General features: G+C 38.8%; 1 protein-coding gene and 1 long non-coding RNA gene across 5 annotated transcripts in view; one reads left to right on the top strand and one right to left on the bottom strand.

Moving 5' to 3' along the window:
- LOC112540294 (uncharacterized) overlaps positions 1 to 12,380 on the bottom strand; it is an 84,916-nt gene extending 72,536 nt beyond the window's left edge. For 3 of the 4 annotated variants that reach the window (XR_015794827.1, XR_003084353.2, XR_015794829.1), the window contains exons 1-3: positions 12,222 to 12,380; positions 10,093 to 10,200; positions 9,038 to 9,080 (exon numbers count right to left, since the gene is read on the bottom strand). This is a non-coding gene — a long non-coding RNA (uncharacterized LOC112540294). The remainder of the gene's footprint in view (positions 1 to 9,037; positions 9,081 to 10,092; positions 10,201 to 12,221) is intronic. The other variant, XR_015794828.1, reaches the window with a different exon arrangement.
- Positions 12,381 to 12,549: 169 nt separating this feature from the next.
- Positions 12,550 to 25,760, top strand: CDC23 (cell division cycle 23). Its single transcript, XM_007420335.4, has 16 exons — positions 12,550 to 12,744; positions 13,462 to 13,534; positions 14,822 to 14,959; positions 15,074 to 15,116; positions 15,583 to 15,688; positions 15,873 to 16,005; positions 16,291 to 16,468; positions 16,547 to 16,644; positions 17,657 to 17,738; positions 17,855 to 18,008; positions 18,490 to 18,609; positions 19,114 to 19,189; positions 20,152 to 20,213; positions 20,545 to 20,623; positions 21,138 to 21,257; positions 23,766 to 25,760. The coding sequence occupies exons 1-16, from the start codon at positions 12,593 to 12,595 to the stop codon at positions 23,934 to 23,936; spliced, it is 1,785 nt and encodes a 594-aa protein (XP_007420397.1). The 5' UTR covers positions 12,550 to 12,592; the 3' UTR covers positions 23,937 to 25,760.
- Positions 25,761 to 25,922: the final 162 nt, after the last annotated feature.

The following is a 25,922-nucleotide window of genomic DNA, read 5'->3' as shown; positions in this document are numbered from 1 at the left end:
CAGAGATGCCACAGACAGAATAAAACGTGGAGACAGGGTTCATTATCAGTCACAGAAGTAACCTATTTTTTGAAAGAGCCATGAGATATGGCTCATGTTGCATAAGCCACAGGGTTGCAGGGCAGAAGAACTGTCTCCAGGACTAACAGCCTCGCACCTTCGCCAGCAGAAGATGACAAGAATAAATAAAGTCTTGCAATGAATGGTTTGCTCTTGCCATTTCTGTAATGAGGGAAGGTCTGTTTTCAATCAGTGTTGCTCCCTGCTTTCCCTTAAGTGTATTCTATCATTGATTGTCCCCTAAGGGCTGCAGGCTAGATAGCAGTGCATCAAATAATTGGAAAGTCAAACTCTGTGTTCTATTACTCATGTTAACAGGCTCTCTAGATAGTAGATGTTTCAGATTGAGAGCTAATCATCACTGTCACCAAGGTCTGTGTGTTTCGGTGTGTGTGCACGCCTGCACATTCCTCAATCACATAAAACACCACCCTGGCAACTGCCAATGACGTGGCCCCTTCCATTTTGCAATGCAAAAATGAAAAACAGAAACAGCAGGCAGGTGTGGAAGAAAATGAGAACCTGAACAGTGATGCCTAATTGCCCCCTTTGGCAATCGGTAGTCCATGCAGAACTTCTGGTTTTGGTGGCTTCAACCTTCCCTGCAGGGCTCCATGTCCCCACAGAAACTGAAGAACCTATGACAAAACTGCTCCACTTTAGTTTGAGTTTGTCCAAATCCATGTTTTGATTTAGACTCTTGGCTCATTAATGGATGGTAATACCTTCTCTCTTTTTCTGATGTGAATGTAACCCCAGGGAATCATATTTTGAATCCAGGGGTATTGCATTAACTATCTTTTTGTATCTTTTCAGGTTTTTTTAAAGTGCATAATTTCTTAAGAGCTAAATATGTACCATTTTATTTAGCTAGCTTTTTAAAAAAATTATTATTCATTAGGTTTCTGTTCAAGGCAGCTTACCTGATCATGAGGCAATGATACAATTTCTTGCAGCCTTTAGGAACAAAATAAATTATGCATATATTTCATAGTAGTCAGTGTACTTTAAAAATAGGGACTGTTTAACTGGGGTGGCAGCCCCAGATGAACCTCCTTCCACACTACGTGGCTGCTTTCTTGCTTTTGGTTGTCTGTGGAAGTATAACGTGGCACCCACATTTGTTCCTGCTGTATGTCTTACTGCAAAGAAATCTCCCGTGCCACACCCACTTTAGTTGAAAAATGTGGTAAGATATATTACTGTGAGCCTGGGCTCAGTGTTTATATACCTTAAAGAAAAACTAAAAACAAACTATTCCAAAAATCTGAGATTTCAAAATACTCCACATATTCAGCACCACTTGCATTCTTTTCCTATTAATACCATAATAATGAGAAGGAATCTGATAGCAACTCTTGTGAGTAGCACATTTTATTAAAAGGTCTGAGCTTCTGTGAGTGGCCGCTCACTTCATCAGATGCCTAGAGTACCCTGGCGGCCACAGATTAACAGGGGTGTTAATAATAATGGTATTCTTTATTTTAATAACAACGAAAGCAACAATTACTTGCATCAAAACAGGATGCCCCCTAGCAAATGATATAGCTGACATTATCCCCAACTGCTCTCCAGATGGACAACAAATCCCAGTACTCTCAGCCAGGATGGCTGTTGGCGTTAAATGAACTATAGTGGAAGAGTGGGCAATTCACAGAGCATGTGTTCCTCCTCCCCCACCTCTTTTTTAAAACTATAAGGTAGGTCTAATAAATAAAAGGTTTAATAAATGAAAAATTTCAAGGATAGCCATAAAATCAACTCTAATAAAATCAAAAATCAAAAATAATTATTTTTAATAAAAAATAATTAAGCCATAAAATCAACATTAATAAATAGACTAAAATGCAAATTACAACACTAATAAACAAGCTGAAACTCAAAGATGCATACAGGTTAATAAGGTTTTACGTATATGGTACGAGGAGGAATTAAGCTACTGCTGAAATAAAATCAGTGTTTGTGCTGGCCAATTTCCAAGGGAGGGGATACTAGGACACTGACTGGGAGGCAACAATTTTTCCAGTCAGGGGATGTAGAGGAGACCTACTCAGTGTACAGAGGCTATGCTGGTCTCCTCCAGCACTGAACAACTTGAATATCAGTGTCAGAGCTTTTGGGAAACCTTATAATTCACGCTCAATTGTCTCTAAAGAAATGTCTGGCAAAGTTTTATAGAGCTATGTGATGTGATGCAGTTTTATTCAGGCTTTAGAAGTAGACTGGCCACCAAGGTCAATTTTTAACAACATTAAAAACAACAACTCTTAATTCAAGGTACCGACCCATATTTGCTTTTAAGTGGATAAGTTATTTTCATCACATTAAGTAGGGTATTTTAAACACTCTGATAAATTTTCCCCCTTTATTTCCCAATAACAACAGGCTAAAGGAATAGAAGGAAAATATTTCCATGGAAAGAGCAGAGGTTTTCTTCCCTTCTTGCCTTTTCTGTCTACTTTCTTTAGTCACAAATAATAATGAATACAGAATGGATGTTTCAAAAGCTATTTGCAGCCTTTTGCAAATGAAGACAATGATCTTGTAACAGAGTACTAAAACTCTAATGCACTTATAATCAGGTTGGAAAGGTGGATCCAGGAAGTAGAGTCATAGTGTAGCTTTGGGCATGTCATTATTTCTCAAACTAATACAGTAGTATGTTTTGCGGTACATACTTGGGTAGAAAGTAGGAGAACCAAAAATTGGGGTTGGAGAAAGCATTGGAAAAGGGTGCTTCAAAAAGCATATTAAGTGCAAACAAAGCTCCCCACCTCAAACTGTTAAACTACCCATGTCCTTTGGAAGGCTCAGCATGACTACTTCAAAGGCTGCTTGCTTGTCTGCACATGTGTATGTTTGCACAGGCATTTCACTGTCGTTACACTAAAAGTGTTGTCTGTGCATATGCATGCATTTATAGACATTCGAGGACTATTGTTGAAACCACTGTCCCAAGATTTCCAAAAGGATATGGCTGCTTTAATGCTCCAGGGAGGGGTGCTTTACTCAAGCTAACAAGCTTTGCAAAGTGTCCCTTTCGTGCGTTTGCATTACTCTATCAAAAATGGTTCATTTCTGCCAGTTAACAAGGTATTAGTTGTTTTAAGTGGTTTTATATGTTTTAATTGTCGGTTTTATTGTACGCTACCCAGAGTCACCTTGTGTGAGATGGCAGCCATATAAATTTGATTAAATAAATAAATTAATAAATAAGAAGTCAGCACTGGTGGTGGAACATCATCGTCCACATCAGAAGACAGCTGGTCTCATGACCCACAGCATTCTTCTCTCATCTTTTGCTGTCCCTTATCAACTTGTACCTAAGGTGACTATCTCTGCTTCACGGCAGGCTCTGCCCAGATCAGAATCCCAAGAATTTTAGACAGAACTCCCCCTATCATCTGCAAACCCATTATAGGCTTTTTTTTTTTTACTTATTTATTTGTCAGATTTCGACGCTGCCCAACTGTTAGACAACTTTGGGTACCTTCCAGTTAAAAAAGCAACACATAAAAGAACCACAACCAGGAGCAAAATATCCACCATAAACTACAAGAACAAAACAAGAGAAAACAAAACAAAAGGGGGCTCCATAATCAACTTGTCCCCAAGGTCTGGGAAAACAACCAGGTCTTTCATGATCTCCTAAACAATTATAAGGTTAGATGAAATCTGTTCAGCAAAAAGAAAGTGCTCGCGTACTTACTAAGATTAGTTAATCCAGATGTAAACTTTCAGAAGACATTCAATTTACATCAAGGAAGGCTTTTATCCAGTCATTTTGCATTTTATCCAATCATTTATTAATTTATTAAAATGAATAAATTAATATTGGAAAGAGAAACATGCATATTTGGTCATGTACTGTCATTCATAATCTATACACGTTAGTTTTTTAGTTAGTGAAGGTGTAATTGAGGGTACAACATGTAGATAAATAATTTCTAATACATTCTATTCTGTGTGTTTTTGTGGGTCAGAGAGAGAGACTATAGACATACTAAAGTAAATATATATACTTAAATAAAAAGGAAGGAACAGCAGGCATTAAAATAAGAGAATAATAACAAATAAAATGAATCACAGTTGGTACAGCATATAGTCAACTGATTGCGTACTACTTTTCTTCAGAAAGCAACATGTTTCTCGGTGGCCTATATTAGGGAGTTATTCTGAATAACACAAGTCTTATGTTTGAAACCTAAAACAACCCCTCATTTTCACCTTTGCTTTCATTTTATTAGCAGCTTCAGCTACCTGTAATGAGGAGTATAGTATGTTTATATTCAGTTAGAAAAAAATATTTCCATCTTACTTCACTGAGCAGATTATGTGAAAGGAGATGGAATGAAGACAACATATACAAACATGGCACAATGCAAGATAACAGAAAGCATGTTCAATCAGTCCTGCTTCTCTGCAGAGCAGCATGAGGTCACTTTTTACCCATCTCTTTATCTTGGCACCTGAGAGGTCTTTAGTAAAGGCGATTAGGTTGGATGGAGGGTTAATTATCTGCTTTACTGCTAGGACTAAAATATTACTCTGCATTATTACTCTGTACTAATTAAATTGAATTTGCCCATGGGGAACGTGTGGGGTTTCAAACATATGACTTGTATTATTCAGAATCAGTTCTTTTAAGATGACTACTATATATCCCACAGCAGTACTAAAGAATATTTCTGTTTTACATTTTATACATGTGCCTGTCTGTCTACATCACATGAAAATATAACTTATTTTACAATGGGGGAAGTGAGCATAGCAGTCCAAAATTTCACCCTCATTGGTTGTTTTTTTAATGTTTTTAAAATAAAAGAATGAGCAGACAGGAGCATGTCTGCTTTTGGAGCATGTAGCTAGGAAAAAAAATTGGATCACTCATTCATCATATTACTTCTTTCTTAAGATCAGGTCCTGCTTCTTATTTAAATAAAAGCCAAATCCACAATTGTGTTGTAAACCTTCTAAAAATGTAGTTCTGAATACTTGTGCATCATATCAATTCTTACCGTATCTATAATAGTCACCCACTGGGGGAGATGGGCGGCATACAAATTTGAAAATAAATAAAAAATAAAAAAATTAGTAGCCTTCAGCCTTTTTAATTCTTTTTTTTTTCTGTTCTGTTTTGTGATTTTTTTTCTCCCACTTTTCTTGTCTTAGTACGTTTGTTGGTGGGACCAAGGGAGGTGCACTTTTACAGGTGAACAGGGGAAGTAATTTTAGGTTTCAGATATGATTAGATACCTTTTCATCCCACCTTTAACAATGAGTGGGAATGTGAGAAGTATAGTTTGGGGAGCAAGATCTAATTACTTATCCTCCCTGTCCCGATCTTTCACTGGCTTGGCTATAAAACCTTATTTCTGAAGCAAAACTATAATCTCTGATTGCTGACACTGCCCTATATGGGGCTGGAGGTTTTAACTTATGAACCCTATAGTCTATAGACACGATATTTTGGGTGACACACCAGCGTTCACCAACACCCAACAACAACTATTCTCCCTGTTTGAGTTACCAAAGAAACTGAGTTTGTTTTACTTGTATTTCATTTTTGTAATTATCTCACGTTTCTTTATATAATACATAGCACCATGCATGATTGGACTGTATTTTTTTAAATAAATGAATATGTAAAGAATTGTTTCTTTTTTGTTCGAGGTGTGTGTGTGTGTGTGTGTGTGTGTGTGACATGCCAGCAGAGTCAAGTTAGAATTTTCCGAATTTTTGACACATCAAGCTCAAAAGGTTCACTATCACTGGTCTATACCTTTCTCTCCTTGCTGAGCATTTCATAAAAATGGTGCACTCTTACTATGATTGATGAGACATTGTAGACTGTGGTCATTCAATACTTTCCTGATGAAATACACTAGCTTTTGTTGCATTAATGTATGTATGATAACATAAAGACTCATATGAGGTTGCAAGTACACCTGTATCAACTATGCCACCAACTTCATGCTACGTGTGGTCTGGCTCATCCTTGCCTTCCCATGTTGGAAACAGATGTGATTGTGGGTCTGTATGGCACTCATTGCTGAGCATGGCAGGAATGACAAATAATAACATGTCTTTCTTGAGTGAAAGACATGTGGTTCCGCACCTCAGGTTTCAAAGTTAACTCTCCCATATCATATTGTAAATGTGGGAATCCAGCTATATTTAATATGCTCCTGAAAGTATGAGCTCTAGTCTTTGGAAGAGTTATGACTATTTGGAGTTTTAAGACATGATTTGCTAATTGCTGTGTATCATCAGGGATCAAGTGCATGTGCTGGCTTGAAATTACTTAGATCCTAACAGTATCTCTAGATTTGTTCACCCTGAGCAGGACTGGCTAGGTGCTGATACCCACATATCATTAGAGACCTATCCTCTACGGTCCAGATAGTGGGAGAGTTTGTTGCATCATCCCACTCTCGCAATCGCTAGGTGTTGAAAACTGACTTAGATAAAAATAACAGATCTGCCCCTTAGCTTTTCATTTAAAAATAAACAAAACCCCTAAGAAAAGAAAGTAAGAGATGGCAGACAGAGCATAGATAAGGGTCTTGGACAAAACATAATTTTTCAGATGCTGTTTAAATATGTAGACAGTGGCAGAACAACAGAAAACAATAAAGACCAGGAAACAAGACTTCAAGACCACGGCCACACAGCCCAGAAGACCCACACCAGCCACAATAAAGACAAGGTTGGTGCCAAGGTACTGGTACCAAGTGAAATAAAGTAAACACCAAGAGAAGTAAGAAAGGAGCCAAAGAATAAAAAGACTTAAAAGTAGAAATAATTATGTTTTCTCCCATCAAGGAAACAAAAACACTTGCAAAGCTTTCAAAAAGGGCTGCTGGCACCAGGTAATTGACATGCTTTCCCCACAATCTCCTGGCTTAGCTATCTGGCAAACCACGTTAATGGGGAGGGAAGATAACTGCCAGCAGAAGTTCCAACACGTTGTAAGAGCCAGCACTAGAATCATGCTGATGAACCAACCAAAGTAATCTAAGATTAAGCATAATCTAGTTATACCTGGATGAAGAGGAATTTAGAAACATAAGAGATTTATGTGAAAACCCATCAAGAAGTAATGCAAAACACAGATAAATATGTTCATTACTAACTCTAACAGGATGATGAACTTTCCACTGCTTTTGGTGTTCCAAATTTGTTTAGCACTATAACCACATAGGACTGTCTACTTCTGCAAAATGCTCTTTCCAGGATCAAAAATTATTCTGGCTGAATCTCTTTTACTATAAATTGTGGGCTTGAGGTCTCTAACCTTACAAATAAACCCCTACAGCGCAGTAATTGTTGCATCTTAGCAATTTATTCATGTAATGGGCACATTAGCCTTCATCTTTCTATTGATTCTCGGTCATTCTCTTGCTAGCAAATTGTTCCAAGGGAAAGTAGAGATTATTAGTCTAAAATTGGGCTGTGGTGCAGTGATGTGATGAACTAACTTCTGCTCTTCCAGTGGGTCCTCACTTAATGTCAGCTAAGTTAATCTGCAGCTCTTTCAGATGCTATCAGCTTCATGTACAGTGTATTTAATTAGCCTCTTGCTTTAAAAGCCAGCCCTGGGTGTCACTTAAAAGATGCATTTATTACATACTGGAGTGACAGAATGAATTACGAGCTCTCATTATGAAGCCAGTCTGGAGAAATTGGATTACTGAACTCTTAGTGATCAAGTACCCTTTTGCCCTTTTTTGCTCCAGGTTTCAAGGAAAAGCCCAAAGCGCCATCTTCTGCTCACTAACTGGAACCAAAAATAACGTGAGCACTCAGCTCTGTCCAAAGGGAATTGCTAAGAGGGAGGCCTTAGGCATTTAGAACTAGCTGTCTGTTCATCAGTTAAATCGCTTATCTATTCTGCCTCTCTGGGCATGCCATATGCCAGCCAGAAATGCTGAAACCTCCTAGCAGCTGTCTAATCCGCAGTCAGAAGAGAATGATAAAACTGGCAGACTTGACTCTGGGAAGCACGGGATGCACCAAGAGTTAGAAGGCCTGAACAGGGACCTTAAAACTGAAACCGACCTTCATATTAATATACTATTCTAAAAGGATAACACAGACTGAAGGGTACTGCAGTGCATTTGCATCCAGCAGAGGCAGGGAAACCTTTCTTATTCTGGGCTTATTGCAAGTTTAAAATTGACCGGAGGGCAGCGCACTATCAGAAGTCCTCATTTGTACTCTCATAAAAGCCAGTCCACGCAAGCCAACATACATGCTCACACACTCACCTTGGTGAACTTGGAACATGCTCCCATCTTGTATGTGCATGCGTACACTAACACACAGGCATTCTGATTCTCAAAAATATTTACGTTCTCTTTCGGACACAGAGATAATAAATAATTACTAGAAAAACAGGCTGGGATGCGAACATGTCTGGACAATTTTGGGAGGTCTTAAGCAAAGCTACTTCACAAGGATGTTATGAGATTAAAATGGGATAACACATAAGGCATTTGTTCTATTTGTGTCCCAACTTTTCTCCAGGGATATCAAGCTAATATATATGTATCTTTTCATTGTATTCAATCCTAGAAACTTGGTGAGGGAGGTTAATCTGAAAAGCCATCACTTGCTCAAGACTGCCCAATAGATAATCAGGACACAAAGATTTGTACTTGAATGGCTTCTGTTTAAGTCAAAATTATGTATAACAGTATATCACCTGAAGTTCTTAAAGGAAAAGCAAATGCAAATATGATTAATGAAGTCGCTTTTTAATAGACAGGAAGAGACTAAGCACAGAAAAATCATCTGTTTTACTTCCCCTGCAGATGAAAACCGCAAGGGGAGTGAGAATTGAAGGCGGAAGCATCTGTGTGTGCATGTGTGTGTTCCCGAGAACAGGAATCTAATCTGAGCAATGATTAGTGAGGCAGAAAAGAAAGTTGTTTACAGGATATACAGTTTAGGGATAGGCAAAACTACATCTTACCAGGAGGAGAGTCCAAAAACCATGTGCTGCGTACACACATGCCCTGAAAAGAAAGTCAAAAGAAAATGATCTCAGATCAGCAATATCTTAGACAAAGAGCAGGCATAGACAAAGAGTAAATCTTTGCTCTTGCTCTATCTACACTCTGCTGCTCCTTTTTGGTTAGTAGGTTATGAGGTACTGAAGAGTCAGGGCCACTGAATTTGGACCTCCAACAGGGAGGACTAACGCCCATCACTTCACTCCATGCTTATCCTTACCAATAAAAGAAACCCAGGAACATGTCTCTGAAGATCGCCTGGCATTTCCTGCATCTATTTTTTCCCTTGAGTCAATGAATTCTTGCTGACATCCAAACTACTTCTGTTAGTTATTGTTATCCAATAGGATAAAACTCAGATCAGACTGAATGTTAGAGTGGCCAAAGCAAGTTAATATGTACCATTTGAGAACTCAAGGGGCCAGGTATCAATTCTCAAAAGCTGTTGGGATTTATTTTACGAAGTATATAAGATTAGCCACATTAGTACTGGTTGGCTTGACAATGACATGCCACTGTTATCTCAAGGCAAAGTATGGAAAAACTTCCTTGCTATCATTCTGAAAAAGAATGAAAACAGTGCTTTTCCAGAAAGGCTTTGGAGAGGAAGGGTGATAGGTTTGTGGTGAATTATGAGTGATGCAATAGTATTTGCTTGTGATGAATTTATGTATTTCTTTTGTGCATTCATTTTTTTCTAAGCTACCTAGAGTCATTCAATAGGGTAGTATACAAGTATGGTAAATAAATGAAATAATAAACTAATCATGCCAGAGGAGATCCACAATTGCAGTCATGGGAATAGAAAAAAAATTGGGGTCCCAATATTAGGGCAGGTGGTTAATCCCCTTTTTTTTTTCTCTTTTGGTGCCATTCCTCAGCTGTAGAGAGCCATGGAGATGGCCTTGATGGAAATATTCACAAGCCATTAAAAATCAAAAATCAAATCACACCTATTACTGAAGTGTAATAGGAAGGAGAGGAAAACACAAGTGGGCTTGCAAGATTTTATTACCATAGCACATCTTAATAAAGCCTACTTCTAGTCTTCTTGTTTCTTCATCTGGACAACCTTGAAGGGCTGACACAGCCAAGATCCCTTTCCACAGCTGCTACTTGCTGTCTGTGGGAAAACAGCACAACAGGGATAAAGGTACTAAACCAGACTGCTTCCCGTTATAGTTTTCCAGCTGGATTAAAAAACAAGTATCAAAATATATAACAGTGCTAAATAGATCGTCTTTCTTCAGAGTTCCTTCAAGTTTCAGTCATAAGTCAGATTTGGAAGGGGCCATTTACAGGAATCCAATTGAGACATTCTTGACATACAGTAAGCCTGTCCAACCTCTTCTTGAACTAGTAAAGGGGAGTTCACTACTTCCTTAAGCAACTGTTTCCATTTTTTTTAACATTCAACCATAATCTACATTCCTATGGTGTGAGATCATTATTCCATGCTCTGTACTCTGGGATAATAGAGAACAAGTTTTGACTTCTTCTCTGTTAAATTCTTTCAGATAGGTATTATTTGTGTCCCAGTGTTGTTGGAACAGGACAGTTTTGCAAACAGGATGATGGACAAACATATCCCAGGGAGCAGATGTTTCACAATGTAGGTGCCACCCGAGAAGGTCTGCCTCTTAACTCTCCCCGCTTTGGAGGACTGCATATGATGAACAGATTCTAGTATGTGAAAACAAGCCTGCAAGTCCAAGGGAACAAAACCATTTAGGACTTTATAAGATGGCACCAGCACTTTGAACTGGATCCAGAAACTTAGTGAATAGGCCTAAAATTTTGGGACTCTTTTTTGGTTTGGGGGTTGAAGAGCTAAAGGGGCAAAACCGTTGTTTTGAGACTCATAAGACTTAACACATTTATTTTGCCCCTTTGTTTTGCATAGAAAAGAAGCAACAAAATCATGCTGCTGAAAATCAGAAATGTTTGCTGCTGTGTCTCCAAGCATTTGATGTAGGATTATTCTGAAGTTGCAAAAGTAGACCGGAGGATGCACCTCTGGTATGTTTTTATGGGCTGCAGTCCATATCATCAAATACACAGAATAGTAGCCTGGGGTACAGGTACCAATGAACATGGCTCAGTTCTCAGACTGATTATCAGTTCAGGAGATGGTCTTCTCCAAGCTCCTAATGCCCCCCAATTTGCCTGTTCATAGAAAGGCAGTAAAAAAGAAAATGAGAAAGACCCTGCCCTAATGCATGTTGATACCAGGAATTAGTTCAGTTGCTAGCATTTTTGTTACCCCACCCATTTCTTCCCAATGTTGTTGTTCAGTCGTTAAGTCGTGTTCGACTCTTCGTGATCCCATGAACTATATTGCGCCAGGCCTTCCTGTCCTTCACTGCCTCCCTGAGTTTGCTCAGTTTCATGCTCATTGCTTCAGTGTTCTTCCCAATACACGTTGCTAAAAAGATTGTGAGAACTCTGTGCTTGGAAGAGGAATTCCTGTTGGAAAATTACATTAACAGCACTCATTTAAAAGCAAAAAGAAAACTGTGGCTAATGGCAATGCAACAGAGGCATCCCAGCACTGGCAAATTAACTAATATGAGCAGGAAGTTGGGGCTGGTATTAAGTGGGGAGGTAGATATGGTAAGAAAGACTCCTCCAGTGTTTAATGGCCAGGCAGAAATGAGATGTCTGTACCTGTGGCAAGCACAAAGATCCTCCAGAAGTTGCTGCTGAATTGTAATAGTCCGGGGAAAAGGAGAATGATTGGATACACTGGGAGCCATAATATTTACTGCATTTATTTAATTTATAAATTTATTTATTTAATTCAACTTAACTGAGTGCTTGGAAAAGGAATTCCTGTTGGGTTTAGGCAGAGACCAAAAGCCTGACACTGGGAAAGGATGGGATGGTAAACAAATCAGTGGGAAATGAAATTAAGTTGAATTAAACTGGCATACGATTAACTTAAGTTAAACCAAATATACCTTTCCTTTTAATTCTCCCATTTCTTTGTCTAGTCTCTCAAAATTTTAAATTCAAATTTAAACTTTTAGCTGGCTTTTTATAAGAATTCCCTGTGATTACGGAAGCAGAATCACAGGAGCTTACTGGTGCCCAGAAAGATGGAGATGATGATTTTACCGATACATTAGTAACATCGCCACGCACCTTTCAACCAGACGCGAAAAAGCCAACCAATGACCCTCGTATCTGGCTAGAGTTTAGAGGAAGGACATGCGCATTCCCAGCAGATGCGACCCTCCCCCTTCCCCCAAGAAACAGAAAGGAGACCACCGCTCGCAGCCCTTCACACGTGAAGAAGGCGGAAGGCAGCAGCGGGCCTTCATCTCTTACGCCACCTCCCTTCCTCGGCCCTGTCATCTTTTAGCCAATTAGCATTCAGGATTTCTGTTCCGCTCGTTGTTATTAGTCACCGAGCTCAAGAAGGGGAGGGACGAATCATCCAATAGCCTCCGAGTTCGGCGTGGCGCGCGCGCTCCGAGGACTGGGTTCGGACCCGGGCTGGGGACGCTGGGAAGATGGCGGCGGCGGGAGCGATGGCGGCGGGAGCGACAGCCTCAGGGGCTGACTTCGCTTGTGCGGATTTCTCCGACTTGCGGGAGATCAAGAAACAGCTACTGGATGTGGCGGAACGGAGCCGGGAACGCGGCCTGCAGCATAGTGGGAAATGGTATGAGGGCGTCGAGGGGGAAGGACGCCAAGTGGTCCCTTGTAGGCTGCCACTCCTGCGCGGAGGGAGGTGATAGTGAGACGAGACGGGGATGAGGACGCTGAGCCTCTGTATGCGGCATTTTCATGGAGAAAACCTACGTGGTTGCTAGGAGTGGAAAACGACTCGATGGCATATAATCAGTCAGTCAAAATCAGTGTGGACATTTGGTTAATCTCAGAAGTAACGGAACTGCCCTGTTGAGTTCTTATCCAGGCCTGATGCGATCCTGGAGTTAAGCGCATGTGGCGTTTGGGGAGGCAAGGCTACAACTTATATTAGTTGGTAATGATCATGGCATTTTAGTTTGTAACGATTATGGCATTTTAGCAAGCAGGTAAGGTAGCAGTTGCAACTGGAACAGCTTACCTTAGCATGAAGTTATACAGCATGGGGAATCTTTGTATGAGTCCATAATTTCTGGGTTCATACATGATGAGCCATGATTTGTTTAATTATGACTTATTGAATAATCTATAATTGATTAACTCTGGAAAACATGCTAAGCTGTAAACTGAGTTACAAACCAAATGAACTGGTTCACAAAATGTGCTTAGCCAGAACTGAGCAAATGGCCTTGCTTGTTGTGATATGTAAACTCAGACAATGTGTTATAATTAACCAGGCAGTTTATAAGCAGCATTCGCTCTAATGTAGCAGATGTTGTTATTGCTGCAGGGCTTCAGAACTGGCCTTTGCCTTGGACCCTCTACCCTTGAATGAGCTGCCTCCTGTTCCTGAACTTACAGAGGTATGGATAATTGTCTGTATTATCTATATAGCACTGGACTAAAAATGACAACTTCAGTTGTTACCATGATTGGAAATCATGGTAAAAAATCCAGTGACATTGTATATTAGTAGTTGGTGGTATATGCAAGTTGGTTGCTAAGGCTGTAGCTCCAAATTTACTTGCTTGAGAATAAGGTTCATTGAATATATGAACTTGCTTTATGATTGCATTGTATATCTCTGACCCATTGTTTGTTTGAAAATCTTCAGTGGGAAAGGCTCCCAGTACTGTTTACTGATCAATTAAAAGATATCATTCTTGCCATTAGGATTACAGTTTTAAAAAAAGATATGAAAAAGAAAATTGATGAGTTGGGAAAACAAAACAAGAATACTCAGGAATCAGATTAATGATGTAAGATCTTAGCCTTCCTCTCCACAGTGTAGTGGAATGGATTTTGGACTGTATTGAGGGAGGTAAAACCTCATGAAGTCTTCTCAAAAGAAGAGATGGTAACTCTTTTCTGAAAAAGCCAGAGGGAAAAGTGAACTTTTAATTTGTAGTGCATTTATAGTTATTTAATGCTTGATCATTAATAATTGATTTGTGAGAAAGGGTTTCAGACATTAAAGGATCTTTAAGTCACAATACAAGCAACCGTATTTTTGCAAGCAATTTGCTTTTTCAGTTCTGTGTAGTAATAATTACTTTTGACCTTTCATTCCTGAAGCTTAAAACAGAGATGGGCAAAAATGTCCTGGTATTCCATGCAATGTTTCATTTTTCTCTCATAGTTCATCAGTCCAGCTGTTCTAGGGTTTTTGTGGTTTTTAAAAAGTAGATTTTCTGAAAGTGGTTTCCTATGTTCCAAACATAGTATAGGCCTGATATGCTTAGTTTTGCACGCAACTACTTTATTAACTGTCTATTCTCAGAGAAGCACAAATCTTATTTTGTTATAGCCAATACAGTTTGGAAAGTCATGGTTTAGTTATTAATTTATTACATTCACAATTTAATATTGCCATTTATAATAGGGGTTGGGAACATGTGGTCTTCCAAATGTTGCTGAACTACAACTCCTAGCAACCCTCAGCATGCCCAGGTTACGTTGACTGGGATTGCTGTGAGTTATAATTCAGCAGTGTTGGAAGGATTTAGGTTTCCCCACTTCTTAGGCAATTAGAAAATTGAAAGCCGATTGTTCAAGAGGAATATGTTCATTCTTTCCCAGAAGCTTTCCATGCCGGCACTGTATCATTTCTTATGCTGGAATTCAACACTGCTTTCTTCTTTTCTTCCCAGGAAGATGCTTGTGATTTGGATGCTTACACTCTTGCTAAATCTTACTTTGATCTAAAAGAATATGACAGGGCAGCCTATTTTCTAAGAAGCTGTAAGAGCCCGAAGGCCTATTTTTTGTATATGTACTCCAGATACCTGGTGAGCTAAGACTGCTTCCTTTCTTTTTCTAATGCCCAGACCAGTATAATAAATATGAGAACATAGTATGATATGCACTTGCTTCATCTTAAATTAATTCTTGTTTGTTTTCAGTCTGGTGAGAAAAAGAAAGATGATGAGACAGTGGATAGTCTAGGTAAGGAACCCGAGGTAAATCTTTCATTTGACTTAGTTCGATTGTTAATACTTGTTATGCAGTTTCTTAGGCACATTATTCCTCAGAAGAAGGCTGCAATTCTTAGCGTAGCTAGGCAGCAAAATCATTTATAGATATGACATTATTGTGGAAGGCACAACAGTCTAACACAGTATAACACTAGAAATAATGTAGCTTAGAGTTATCTTAATAAATTTCAGACCAGATAGGTTTAAATGCAGTGTGCAAATATATGTGTTTAATTCTTGATTTCTCCAAGAGATTTTGAATGCCTGAGAAAGATAATTTATTTTATCATCTGAAGTATAAAACACTTCTGATCTAGCTACAAATGGGAAGGATGTAAACTTTAAATTGCACATCCATTGTTAACATGCAAATATGATTATATGGCAGTGCAGAAAAGGTAACAGATATAGTAAAAGCCAGTTTTCTTTCTCTACAGGTCCCTTAGAGAAGGGACAGGTGAAGAATGAAGTTCTGAGAGAATTACGAGTTGAACTTAGCAAGAAGCATAAAGCCCGAGAATTGGATGGATTTGGACTTTATCTGTAAGTTTGCATGAGATGTAAGCCATATAAATGCATTTGCTTTCATACATGAAGCAGAAGTTGTGAAAAGAGCAAGGCTTTTTTTTTCATTTACGTGTATGCTATTCATTGTATAGCGTCATAAATTGGGGCATCATGATTACAGACTTTTGCTCTTATGGTCTTTGTCTTTGTGTCCCATTAGGTATGGAGTCGTGTTGCGAAAACTGGACCTAGTGAAAGAGGCCATTGATGTGTTTGTTGAAGCAACTCATATCCTGCCATTGCACTGGGGGGCCTGGCTGGAGCTTTGTAATTTGATCACAGACAAAGAGACGGTAAATGGCGGGATAACTTCACGCCCAGTCCTTGTTTTCTCACATTGCTTGATCATTAAGCATTGACTGATGTAGGTCTGATATTGTTCATGGTGTTTTTCTGATGAAGAAAAAAATAAATCTAGCTGACATCTTAAGAAAATAAATAGCAGTTGGAGGTTTTCACCTTAATCCTTTCTGAAGATCTATTCCAAAGAGCGGGCAGAGTGATTCCTGCAGTTCAGGGGAGCTGCTACAGACTCCTTCTCTAAGTGTGTTCCTCTTCTGTTTGGTGCTTGCTGCCAGCTGAAGTTCCTGTCCTTGCCAGATACCTGGATGAGGGAGTTCTTCCTGGCACACATCTACACAGAGCTGCAGCTGATAGAGGAAGCCTTGCAGAAGTACCAGAGTCTCATAGATGTTGGGTTTTCCAAGAGCACCTACATAATCTCCCAGATTGCAGTGGCCTATCATAATATTCGAGGTCAGTGAATCAGGCTTGTGAGGGGCGGTCTCCTTTTCAGTTCCATTCTGTGTTGATTGTGTCATGTTGCTTTTTCAGATATTGATAAAGCATTATCCATCTTTAATGAATTAAGGAAACAAGACCCTTTCAGGATAGAAAATATGGATACCTTCTCCAACTTGCTTTATGTCAGAGTAAGTACCTTTTTTCTCAGCCATATCTTAATAAAATGCATCCAGACAGCATTATGTTATTCACTGTCACACAGTGTGTACACACTGTCGATGCTCACACTTCTGAAGCAGTTTCCACCTCTTACAATGCCTTCAGTCACCCTCTGCACAGAGATCCAGTCCCCACACAGTCGGTAGCCAACTTTGGCCTAGACGTCTTCTATTCATTCGGCCAGTTTTGCAACTCTCCCTTGCAATGCTCTCCTTACTTCCTTTCCCACACACACCAGCACAGCATCTCTTCCTGACGCACCCATATCCTGGTCCAGAAAGATGCAGTCCATCTTCATGTATCAAAGTGCTGGAGAAAAGGAAAAAGGGGGGAAGGGGGAGCTCACACATACTGTTGCATGTGACTTTACTACAAATAATTTTCAAATATTCCAAATCCCTAAAGCATTCTGTCACCACTTTTGCTGAGAATCAAGATCCCCTCAAGTCAAGCTGATGACTACCTGGATACATCCGTATAGGTTTTCCTGGCAACAACACAGGTTGTTCCAGGATGTTTGTTTGTCTTCCTGTCTCCTCTCCAAGTACTAACCATGTCTGATCTTGCTTAGCTCTCAGCCAGTGTTAGCTAATGCTGCCACCTGCTGTGACTAGATAATATAGTGGGTTGGTTGGGATACTAGGTTACAATATTGCTACAATAATCAAATAGGGTTATGCTGTAATATGTTTGATTTTTATGCCTTTCTTTTCTTGATCATCTAGAAAGAACAGATAACAGCAATATATTACTAGAACTCACTTTGATGGATTTATCTCTATACTTGTAGAAGTGTGGGAGTCAAATTCCTTTCATCCTAGGTAGTTAACCCAGTGGCTGAATTTGAGGCCTAAAATACTGTTTCTCCTAATTTCTTTTTGCAGCAGTTTTTCTAGAGTAAGTTTTTAATTTTTTTTCTATTCCTTTTCCCTCCCCTTAGGGTGTACTCCCTTTGCTTACAACCTTTGTTTATCATACTAGGGTATGAAGCCTGAATTGAGCTATTTGGCCCATAACCTATGTGAGATTGACAAGTATCGTGTAGAGACTTGCTGTGTAATTGGTGAGAAACTTTGCATTTCCTTTTCTTGAAGAAGCTGATTGTTTTTCTCTTGAAATAGTGCCACTGGGGCTATTATTTTCTTCTCATTGACACATTTTGCTCATTTTTTAATTTAGGGAACTATTACAGTTTGCGTTCCCAGCACGAGAAAGCAGCACTCTATTTCCAGCGAGCATTGAAACTGAATCCTCGATATCTTGGAGCATGGACCCTTATGGGGCATGAATACATGGAGATGAAAAATACATCAGCAGCTATTCAAGCATATAGGTATGTGTATAAGAGTTAGCTGTGTTGCCTAGAATTGGGAATGCTTTAACTAAATGTTACTTTTTACAGAAATGTTACCTTGCCCCAAACTAAATGCTCTGGGCAGCAAACGAGAAAAGATCTATAAAAAAAATAATTCACTAGAAACAATCCATTAATATAGCTTTAAGCCTAAGATATATATTAACGGTGCCCACAGTCTGCTTAGGCCAAAGATGAAGTGAAATAGGACTGTTTTCTCTTAGGAAAGCCAAGGAGGCCAGTAGCTGCATGTTCCTTCAGCTGGAGAGAGTTCCATAATGTGGAACTCACTTGCCTCTAGCAAGATCCTTTTCTCATCATAAATAGAACACTTATTTTCTTTTCCCCTCCCCCACACATAATCCATTTCCTTCCAAAATGTTTAAAGAAATGTATATGATGACCCTTTAGAATTTACCCATATTATTCTTTTCTTTCCCCAAATGCCCTCCTCTGTTAGACATGCCATTGAAGTGAATAAAAGAGACTACAGAGCATGGTATGGACTGGGGCAAACGTATGAGATTCTCAAGATGCCATTTTACTGCCTTTATTATTATCGACGAGCCCATCAACTGAGGTAAAAGAGTGTGCATAGGTGTCCCTATTGCTGCATTTTTAAAATCAGCTATCCTTGGTATGTGGAGTTAAATTATTATACATGAATTAAATCATTTATTTGGAAGTATCTATTTATAAAGAATAATGGATGTCCTGCAATTGATAAAGTCTTGGTTTTCACTGCTGGCTGCTACCTTTATTAAAGGCAAAGGATTACAAATTGCAAAGAATTACAAAGAAAAAAAATTCATAACGTAATTATTACTGTGGGAAAAAGAAATCCTGGACTTATCTAGTGCTAACCTTCAGGGTTTGTTTTCTTTTGGCTTGGGGTGGTAACTTTGTAAATTTAGAATAAAGCTTTGAAATTAGAGGAAATTTTTCCAATAGCAGAATTTTAAAAACCCCACTGCCAAAATCTAAAGTCTTTAATTTTTGAACTTTGTGGTGAAGCCAGCAAGCTATAGATGATTTTAAATGATTTTAGGTTTTTTGTCAGCTAGGTATCTTGTGTTTTTCACAGACCCAATGATTCCCGTATGCTTGTTGCTCTTGGAGAATGTTATGAAAAATTAAATCAGCTAGTAGAAGCCAAAAAGGTACTAGAAGGTTCAAATTTGCAAAGGAGGGGGGCATTTGTGGTTTCCTGGGGAACAAAATAGGGGAATTATTGCATGTATTGTGTTTTAACTTGCCTTAGTCTGTGCATCATCCTTTGAGAATGGGTTGGTAGATGTGGGTCATATGGCTAGGCCATCTATGTTGAGAAAGGATGTAAAAAACATCAAGCACTTCCTAGAATGGAATGAAAAGCTTTGTTGTGATGTTCATTCAGTTCCCCAAGCCCAGTCTAATAGGGACCAGTCCTTTCTTATTGCTTGCTATCCTAATTCTATTCCAGTATGAAGAAAAAGAAAGAATGTCACATAAATCTCAGTGTTATAAAGTTATTTTTATACCCAAGTCCTGATAATAAAGTTACAAAATGCAGTCAAAATACCGTAATATAAACATTACAACACAGCCAGTGAAAATGCAAAACATAATATTTGTAGTACCAAAAATAATTTTTGTTATATTAGTGTTGCTCAATTTGTGCTGAAATTTAGTATATTTGTTATGGTAATGCTGCTCAATTTGTGCCCAGGTGAAACAAGGACTTGTTGGCAAATATAACAAACACATAATAATTGTGAAAGTATCATTTTTATTAATCCTGTTTGCTAGTTTGATCTGTGATGTTAATGTCCCAGTAAATGCAAGATTCCATAATTTTTCACACCAACTCCTGATCGATAACTGAAAAGTAATTTTCTTCTAGGCAGCATTCAACATATGAGCCCCCAACAAAAGGAAATGGATTTGATCACCTATAAAATAATAAATGTGTCATTTCTGATGTATTTTAACTTACTCATTCACCTTGGGGGAAGGGAGAATAGCAAGGAATGGATATGCATTTTGCCCCTGCCTCTGGAGCCCAGAGGTATTGAGAGTCTGGTGGCAAACAAGTTTAATATGTTATTATTCTTTACTTCATCTTTGTTTTTATTCTTGACAGTGTTACTGGAGAGCATATGCTGTAGGAGATGTAGAAAAAATGGCACTGGTGAAACTAGCAAAGTGAGTATGGCATTATATTTCTCTTGCCTGGCTTCCTCTATAAAGCTGGAGTAATATCAATATGGAATGTTTCCATTTTGAAAGGAAGTGGAAAGTGGGGCTTGTAAAAGCACGTGGGCAGCAGACATAAGTGTTATGGCATTGTAAAATGGCTATTTTGCCCTAGAAATGCAGTTCACGTTTGATCAATTTGATAGGCTTCTGCCCAAAAGCACCTTGCTACCAGCTCTGTATTCAGAAGTATGATGGGGACTAAGTACCTCCTGCTCACCTGATCATTTTATCATCCTTCAGCCAAGAGCATCCTCTTACCATTTGTGTCCTTTCTTAGGCTTCATGAGCAGTTGAATGAATCAGAGCAAGCTGCCCAGTGCTATATTAAATACATCCAAGATATTTATTCCTGTGGGGTAAGTTGGCTCCATATAACTTTGGGAGAGCAAGAGAGGGAAATACAGGCAAATCCTAAAAGCCCTTACAGGTAGTTCTCGGGTTATGACGGTAATTGGAACTGGAATTTCTGTCACTAAGTGATGCGGTTGTAAAGGGTGATGTCACATGAACACATTGTTTAGCGACAGCAATCCCAGTAGTCCTGTTGCTGTCATAACCCCAGGACTGCATGGGTTGTTAAGTGGGAAGAAGCAGAGTCCCAGGCAAGCAGGCTGGCAGATGACAGCTATGGGTGGGGGGGTGCGAGGGAGCATGGACGGGTGTCATGGTTAGGGGATGGGTGCTGCAAACAGGCAGCAGGGGGGCAGTCATAAATGGGGACTGGCCCAAATTTTGATCACATGACTGGGGGTGCTGCAATGGCCAGAACTTTGAGGGTTAGTGGTAAGTCCATTTTTTCACGGCCATTGTGACTTTGAACAGTCGCTAAATGAATGGATGTAACCCGAAACTACCTGTATTGTATCCCAGGAAATAGGGGAGAACCTGGAGGTAAGCACCGCCTTCCGCTACCTGGCTCAGTATTACTTCAAGTGTAAGCTCTGGGATGAAGCCTCAGCTTGTGCTCAGAAATGCTGTGCGTTCAATGATGTGAGTAACCGGTCCAGTCTTAGTGGACACTTTTTCACTGGGGTATTATATCTGCTTCGTACTTGTCCCCATATATATGCATATATTGCAGTTTTAAGGCTGCATTTGTGGCTAGGGCAGAAGCTGTGTCCTCCGGGCTTGGTGTAATCCATATGTAAAAGCAATCTGGCAGGTGTGCTGCCTTAATTTAAGATGGTAAAAAAATAATGCTGCGGGGGGGGGAACAGATCCAAGATTAGGCAGGGTTTTTTCTTCCAAAGCTAATCTTTAAATCTCCCAAATAATTCTTGTTGAAAGTTAAATCAGAAATCTCAAATTAGAGTCACAGTAGTTACTTCTTGTCCCTCCTCTAAATTGGTCCCTTTTTTTTGGAATGCTCAATTTCTTTCATAAAATCAAGTTCCGTTTTCGTAAACAATTGCAATAGAGTAATTATTTTTACAGAAATCTTCTTTACTGAAGGTTTAAATTCCAGAAGGAAATTAGTAAGGTAAACCAAAATACGTTTATTATGCATTTTAAATAATTTAGTAGAGATGGTCCTTATTATTTGTAGGAATTCCATTCCAGCCTAACAAATACAGGTAACAAAACTGCAACCAATGAGATCTTGAAAAAAATGTATACATGCACAAAAGCTTGTTTGCCATTTTGCACATATCTGAAATAGCTAAAAATATTCTAAAAGTCCACCTCCAAAGAGAAACATGCTCCCAAACCGAAGGATATGCAAAACCATTTACTGCAGATAACGAAGTTTAATCTGCATTTACTAATCACAGAAACATGAAACTGCAGGTAATGGAACTGTAGATATTGAGGGCCATTTATATTGAAATATGAAAAGCAAGCATTTTAAAAAACCAAATTCTTAGAAACTGAATAACCCGTATGTGTGCTGCCCTTCATGCCAAGACAATATGAGAGGTACAGAGCATGTAAAATTAATTTTATGGTTTCTAAGATACCTTTTAAAGTCCTTTCAAAATATCTGATATAGATTCAGGACAAGTATGTGTGTGTTAGGTTGTACCTACAAGAACAGTTTTGATGAGAAAGCAGATACTTGAAACAGAGATCTGGTAAAGTGAGAAACTTGATATGCACCTCCTTTTAAAAATTTAAATCCTTGTTGACAAAAGATGCTCGTTTTTACAAGCCAATCAATATTACATTGAATAGCAAGACAGAAGATTATGCTAAAACATTTCTATTCTTCATAGAAATGGATAGCTCTTACTAGGCAGGAAATAGAAACACTATACTTTATTACTTTTCTTTCTTTCTTAATCAGAGTTACTGCATTTACATATCTTTTTTTTCTCTGTGAGATCAAGGTGGGCTTACATAGGGTCTCCCAATTGTATCCCCACAGCAGCCGGGTGAAATAGCTTGGGCTAAGAAGTGACTGGCCCAAAGTCATCTAGTGAGCTCTGTGATTTTTGTAGTGATTTAAACCTGAGTCTCTTAAGTGCACGTCCAGAGAAATCCACAATCTGTCCACTGCTGTGAGCCATAACTACTAGGATTGTATATGCTTCAAAAATGATTCAGAATAAGTTTCTTTGGACCTCATACAAGCACAGAACCTCTCTGCTATCCATTAAACCACCTCTTTTTTTTTCAGGCTTCTGCACCAGTCTGGAAAAGTATGAAGCTGCTTTAATAGTTGCATTAATTTAAATGAGTTGTCTTCTTAAAACAACAGCATCTTATTGCAGGCTTATATATATGCTAGAAAAAAGGCCAGCTGTTTTAATGATTGTCTGAGATGTGCTGTACTCACGGGTCTGAAGCACTTCTTCCAAATCAGTTTTGAAGCCTGCACAGCCATAATTGCAGAATAGCCAGGAAGCAGATATTTGCTGAATCCACCCAAGCAGACTTTGGGGCTTTTTAAAAATGGAAGCTAAAACATCAAGCTGACTAGATCTTTGCCAGTGGGCAAGTCAAATTCATCATAATAGTAAACAAAGTTCTTCGGTTTACCCAGACATTCGTGTATTTGCAATTTGCAAACAACTTTTGTCCATTAAAATGGTGGCAAATACAACATTGAGCCTATTGCTTTTCTTTCTTACTAAGAGAATGAAGTTCTTTAAATTACTACTGGTAGATTCCAGGAAGATATAGGCCATTACAAAGAATATTCATGTAGCTCCTTCATCACATTTGATCAGTACAAAAGCAGCATGCAGCTGTCTGAGTATGTTGCAGACTTCTCCTCTGTTAACCTGCCATTCAGCTGTTTAGTGGGCTAAGGAAAGCGATATTGTGATACATATTCCCACATGGACAAGAGATTTACCTTTCCTATGTATCCTCTTTTCCACCTATTGTGTAAGTGTGTGTATGTACATTCTTTTTTTTTTTATAGGAAACATTACCTACTGATTTAATTATAATTTAGCGTGGCTTGCCTCTGCTCAGGAACATCCCTATAACCTGTTTTCTGTCTTGCATCTTCCCTCCTTGTTCTTTCCTAATGCATCTTGCTTTTCTCTCTAGACAAGAGAAGAAGGGAAGGCCCTCTTGCGGCAAATCTTACAGTTACGAAATCAAGGGGAGACATCAACTACAGAGACGGCCACACCTTTCCTACTTCCTTCTTCCCTCTCTGCCAACAACACTCCAACCCGCCGAGTGTCCCCACTGAATCTGTCTAATATTACACCTTGAACTGTACTACCTTTCTGAGCTGACTCAGTTGAGAGGGTGGTTCTGTTGTAAACTGGATCTTTCTCTTGAATACTGCCATTCTAGGAAGACTTTTGATTTCAGTTCAGATTGCTGACGTCACGCTGCTGAGGATGGCTGTCTATTGTATCATAGCTATGAAATGTTAATAGCTCAGACTGTGTAGTGAGCTGAATTCGCTCTACACCTCAGCCTTCTTACAAGTCTGGCATCTGTGTGAAAAGAGAGAACCCCTCTCTTTATACTGGCAGTTGGTGAGACTGCTTTCTGCCCCTTTCTTCATCACATTCCTTTCTGAGGATGTTGTAATATGATGCAGGCTATCCATTTATCAGATGTGCATCATATTAGAAACAGTATCACATTTATTTGAAATTGGAAAGGAGTGTCTGTGAGCAGCTGGCTTTCTCATCTTTTTATTAGGTGACCAATGAAAACTATCTGTGAATAGGATAGGAGCTGCCATCTGCTTTAGCAGCAACACAGAAAAGCATGTGGATGGAAAGCTAATAGGTCACGCCTAATTCAATGTAATAATGCCAGGCTGAAACTGGTAGCACGAAATGATGGGTATATTGTATGCAGCAGGTGCAGTGTTACTGCTCTCCCACATAGGCTCTAGAAATTGTAAAGAATATTTTTGTTAATCTTTTGTTGCTCAAGAACCAGAGGAAATTACTTGAGAGCAAATCTGTTCATTTCTTTGACTTAGCAGCTTGTAAATGTTCAGTTTAACAATTGGGATGCTCAGTTTAAAAATTGAATATGATCTTGTAACTTAAAATGATTGTGATAAATCTACATGTCAAGACTGTTAGAATTCAGGAAGCACAGAACAATTTTTGTGTGGTTAAGTATCAAGTTATTTACCATTACCATGTTTTTATCAGTATATTTTCAAGAAATCAGATTTATGACTTCTCACGTTTCAGAGATATTGAGGCTTCAGTATTCATATTTAGAACTTTTATCTTCTTCCTCCTCCAGGAATCTCAGCATGGTAAACAACCTTCCAAATTTATCATCATAGTGAGATTTATAGCCAGTTGAAGCACCAAGTCATAATTGCTTGAATTATCTAGACATAAAATAATTATACAAATACTAATAAATTCTGACTGTTTATAAGTAATCTAAACCTATCCTATATTACTGTAATCGGAAAATAATCCAACCTACTCTTGTACTGTACAGTAATCATTAAATTTGGTGCCTTGTTATATTAGTGGAAACTAAATCAAAGGTCCACCACCCTTTGAATAGCAATTCTAAATATTTTTTTCAGATTGGAATCATAATAAATTATGCATAAGAAGGTTCCTCCAAAATAGAGAATCAGAATTGTGATTGTGCTGATGATTGATATTCCAGTATACCTACTTTAGCCTTGGATTGCTGCAGATGATTCCTTAAAGTAATGAACTATTAAAATGGGGCATTTATCAGAGCTGGTGTATACCCATAATTTTAACAAACTAATGGAACTTACTTGAGTTTTCCAGGACACAAAAATACCCCATATCTGCCCTTGCCAAGGAATTGTTTGCAACTACAGCATTCATTCAGGATTTTGCACATTCTTTGAATTGAGTATAGTTGATGACATCGGAACTGGAGTGGAATACTGGAGCCAGTCTGATTTAGTGGCCCAAGACTTCTCTGAAAAACAGTACTTTTGTGCAGTTAATGTTCTCAAAGACAAGTTTCTTGAGATGGGCCTGAGGTTCTGTATGTATTATGCTCGTAAAAGAAAGTTTTGCCATGTGGAAAGATGGCTGGAGGAAAAATAAAGTGGAGGGCAACTTGTTTTCTGTTTTTTAACTATGCACAAGTTTATATGAACGTCTGATTACATTATGGTTTATCTACTCATAGGAAACTGTACAATAAGCGTGTGCCATGGTTATTTTATTTTACCGTAACCAGATACATTATCTAGAGCAGGGTTTTCAGACTGTTCTGCAGAAC

Source organism: Python bivittatus, unplaced genomic scaffold, assembly GCF_059951505.1.
Source record: "Python bivittatus isolate LINGU-HERP-01145 unplaced genomic scaffold, Pbiv_v1 ctg000080_np1212, whole genome shotgun sequence".
Taxonomy (NCBI): domain Eukaryota; kingdom Metazoa; phylum Chordata; class Lepidosauria; order Squamata; family Pythonidae; genus Python; species Python bivittatus.
The sequence above is the reverse complement of the archived record's forward strand: the minus strand, read 5'-3'. Positions and strand labels throughout refer to the sequence as shown.

Coding starts and splice junctions, on each gene's coding strand:
- CDC23 (XM_007420335.4), top strand. CDS start 12,593: ATGGCGGCGGCGGGAGCGATGGCGGCGGGAGCGACAGCCTCAGGGGCT. Junction 14,960..15,073: donor ATATGTACTCCAGATACCTG/GTGAGCTAAGAC, acceptor GTTTGTTTTCAG/TCTGGTGAGAAAAAGAAAGA. Junction 16,645..17,656: donor CCAACTTGCTTTATGTCAGA/GTAAGTACCTTT, acceptor TTATCATACTAG/GGTATGAAGCCTGAATTGAG.